This window comes from Haliotis rubra, unplaced genomic scaffold (genome assembly GCF_003918875.1).
Source record: "Haliotis rubra isolate DU_JTF1 unplaced genomic scaffold, ASM391887v1 Scf929, whole genome shotgun sequence".
Classification (NCBI taxonomy): Eukaryota; Metazoa; Mollusca; class Gastropoda; order Lepetellida; family Haliotidae; genus Haliotis; species Haliotis rubra.
This window is the reverse complement of record NW_025767667.1, coordinates 1-2,801: the sequence shown is the minus strand read 5'-3', so window position 1 is coordinate 2,801 and position 2,801 is coordinate 1. Positions and strand designations below refer to the sequence as shown.

General features: G+C 43.7%; 1 protein-coding gene across 1 annotated transcript; it reads left to right on the top strand.

Moving 5' to 3' along the window:
* Positions 1-269: 269 nt before the first annotated feature.
* On the top strand, positions 270-821 carry LOC124264501 (neurofilament heavy polypeptide-like). Its single transcript, XM_046699237.1, has one exon. The coding sequence runs from the start codon at positions 270-272 to the stop codon at positions 819-821; it is 552 nt and encodes a 183-aa protein (XP_046555193.1).
* The last annotated feature ends 1,980 nt before the right edge of the window (positions 822-2,801 follow it).

Genomic DNA, 2,801 nt, shown 5'->3' with positions numbered 1-2,801 from the left:
CATCCGTTCATGTCAAATAGCTCGCTTAAACCAGAGTGGCTTTCATATCGTCATATGTTTAACCGAACGGTACGACATCCCCTGAATCTGGATCAGACAAAACTGAATGCACAACGCTACATCAGTGACACCCTAAACAGGGTTGTTGTACCACATTTCACTGGTTATCCTCTGAACACAAGCCAGTCCCACATGGATGATAATGCTAGGCTCTACGACGAGAGTTCGGTAGGTGTCCAGATCGCAGTCCCATAGAACATGTCAAGGGTATGACAGGTCGCAGTCCCATAGAACATGTCAAGGGTATGACAGGTCGCAGTCCCATAGACCATGTCAAGGGTATGACAGGTCGAAGTCCCATAGAACATGTCAAGGGTATGACAGGTCGCAGTCCCATAGAACATGTCAAGGGTATGACAGGTCGCAGTCCCATAGAACATGTCAAGGGTATGACAGGTCGAAGTCCCATAGAACATGTCAAGGGTGTGACAGTTTGCAGTCCCATAGAACATGTCAAGGGTATGACAGGTCGCAGTCCCATAGAACATGTCAAGGGTATGACAGGTCGCAGTCCCATAGAACATGTCAAGGGTGTGACAGGTCGCAATCCCATAGAACATGTCAAGGGTATGACAGGTCGCAGTCCCATAGAACATGTCAAGGGTATGACAGGTCGCAGTCCCATAGAACATGTCAAGGGTGTGACAGGTCGCAGTCCCATAGAACATGTCAAGGGTATGACAGGTCGCAGTCCCATAGATCATGACAAGGGTATGACGGGTCGAAGTCCCATAGAACATGTCAAGGGTATGATCCCATAGAACATGTCAAGGGTATGACAGGTCGCAGATTACGCCTGGGGGAACCCCCAGTACAAAAACCTCCATCAAGAATGGAACGCAATATTTCAACACCAGATTCAAAGTCTGACTGAGCCATTGACGAGCAGGGTGAAGGATGTAATTGCAGTTGGCGGAGGTTAGTGCTGATACTGGCACTGTGCCCGGTTATTGAAATGTTTTGTTAAGGATTGTATGCCAGAATCTTGAAAATGACCACATTCGTTAGCGTCATACGACCATAGGTATCAGCACTACAAAATGAGTAAAAAGTTTTGCATGTTTGCTTCTGGAAATAATCTTCAATTTTGCGTTGCTTCTGCATTTTTGCCATTAAATTATTCCTTGAGGATCAGTTTAGCCGGATGGCTATGTCGAGATTTGGATAAGTTCCTTTGCTGTGGTTAATGGCAATATTATGATACTGCAAAATATATGAAACATACCGACAAACTATATTTCTCTCCAACTTCTACATAATGCCACTCAAAGAAAATATGTGAGATGTTGCAATACTTTTATCCATGTGTTTATATACCTCAGCCTTATAAGACTTACGTTGACATTTACCCTTGCTCCTGGCTTTGTATTTCTGGAGACCGGTGTTCCTGCCCTTGCTCGTCCCTGTGTTCCTGCCCGCTCGTCCTGTGTTCCTGTCCGCTCGTGTTCTGTGTTCCTGCTTTGCCCCGCTCTTCCTTCTTCCTCTGCATCTTCAAGAGAATTTAGTGTGTATGGAAAGTCAACAGACAAGACAGCTGCATGTGGGATTCTGGATCAGAATATTGGACTAGAGGCCACTAAACAGACAGGTCGTCAGATTTAACACCTTGTCTGAGAGCGAGTAACTGTACCTAGTGCACATATCACTTGGTTTTCGTGCCTGTAGTCGACTATTGTCACTGAAAATAGTTTGTACCGTAGTATTACAAGACTGACCCCGTAGTCGATGTTCGAGACATCTTGACATTAGTAGATGGGTTTCGTACACAGGGTCACGGATGTTATTGCAGCAGTGGCGGAGGTGGCACAAAATATTGAAATTGCGTTCAAGGTGCGGGCTCCAGGAATACATTTCCATTACCAGCACATGTCGTAATCCCTCCTACTAGTGAGTGAGTGAGTTGAATTTTACGCCGCACTCAGCAACATTCCAGCTCTATGGCGGCGGTCTGTAAATTATCGTGTCTGGACCAGACAATCCAGTGATCAACATCAAGGAAATTGTACTACGCAATTGGGATACGATGACATGTGTCAACTAAGTGAGCGAGCTTGGCCACTGATTCCGTTATTTGCCTCTTGCAACAAGCATGGGTTGTTGAAGATCAATTCTTACACGGATCTCTAAATATAGAGAACTTAAACCACCTGCCAAGACATCATCGATCTAAAACACGATTCTTACGTTTGCATCTCTTCTTGCAGATGTGTTTTGTACATCAGGCTATACGTTCTTGTGGCCACTGTTTCATCGTCCGCTCCATTGTCACAACCTTCAACGGATATTTGATAGTTGCACATAGAATACTGCTGGATAAATATATTGTCATCGATTGCACACATCTGCAAGAAACTAAGTAGATAGTGAAAGTGAAAATTAGGGATACGGATGGTGAAATTTTGTAGCAGCTTTGAGCTGATTACGTGTAATATAAACAGGATAGGACTGACAATATCAACGTTTTTTATCAGGGCTGTAATTTTCAGGTGTTCAAGACATATCCGGGATGAGGTGGACAGTGACATAAAATAATAAATTTCAGTGGTGTGATCTGTAGAAAAACACAATTGTTACTAATTTTTATTTATTTATTATGGGATATTTATATAGTGCACATATACACGCACTATGAGTGCATGCTCAAGGCGCTGGTATGTTTTTTTCCTCAATCATTGGATTTCAGTCTCAAAGGCACATCTTATTATCAATCTCAGCTAGCTCCCTGGTGATCATACAGCTCT

What these genes read in the sequence shown, in the direction of transcription:
- LOC124264501 (XM_046699237.1), top strand. Translation starts at nt 270, where the DNA reads ATGACAGGTCGCAGTCCCATAGAACATGTCAAGGGTATGACAGGTCGC.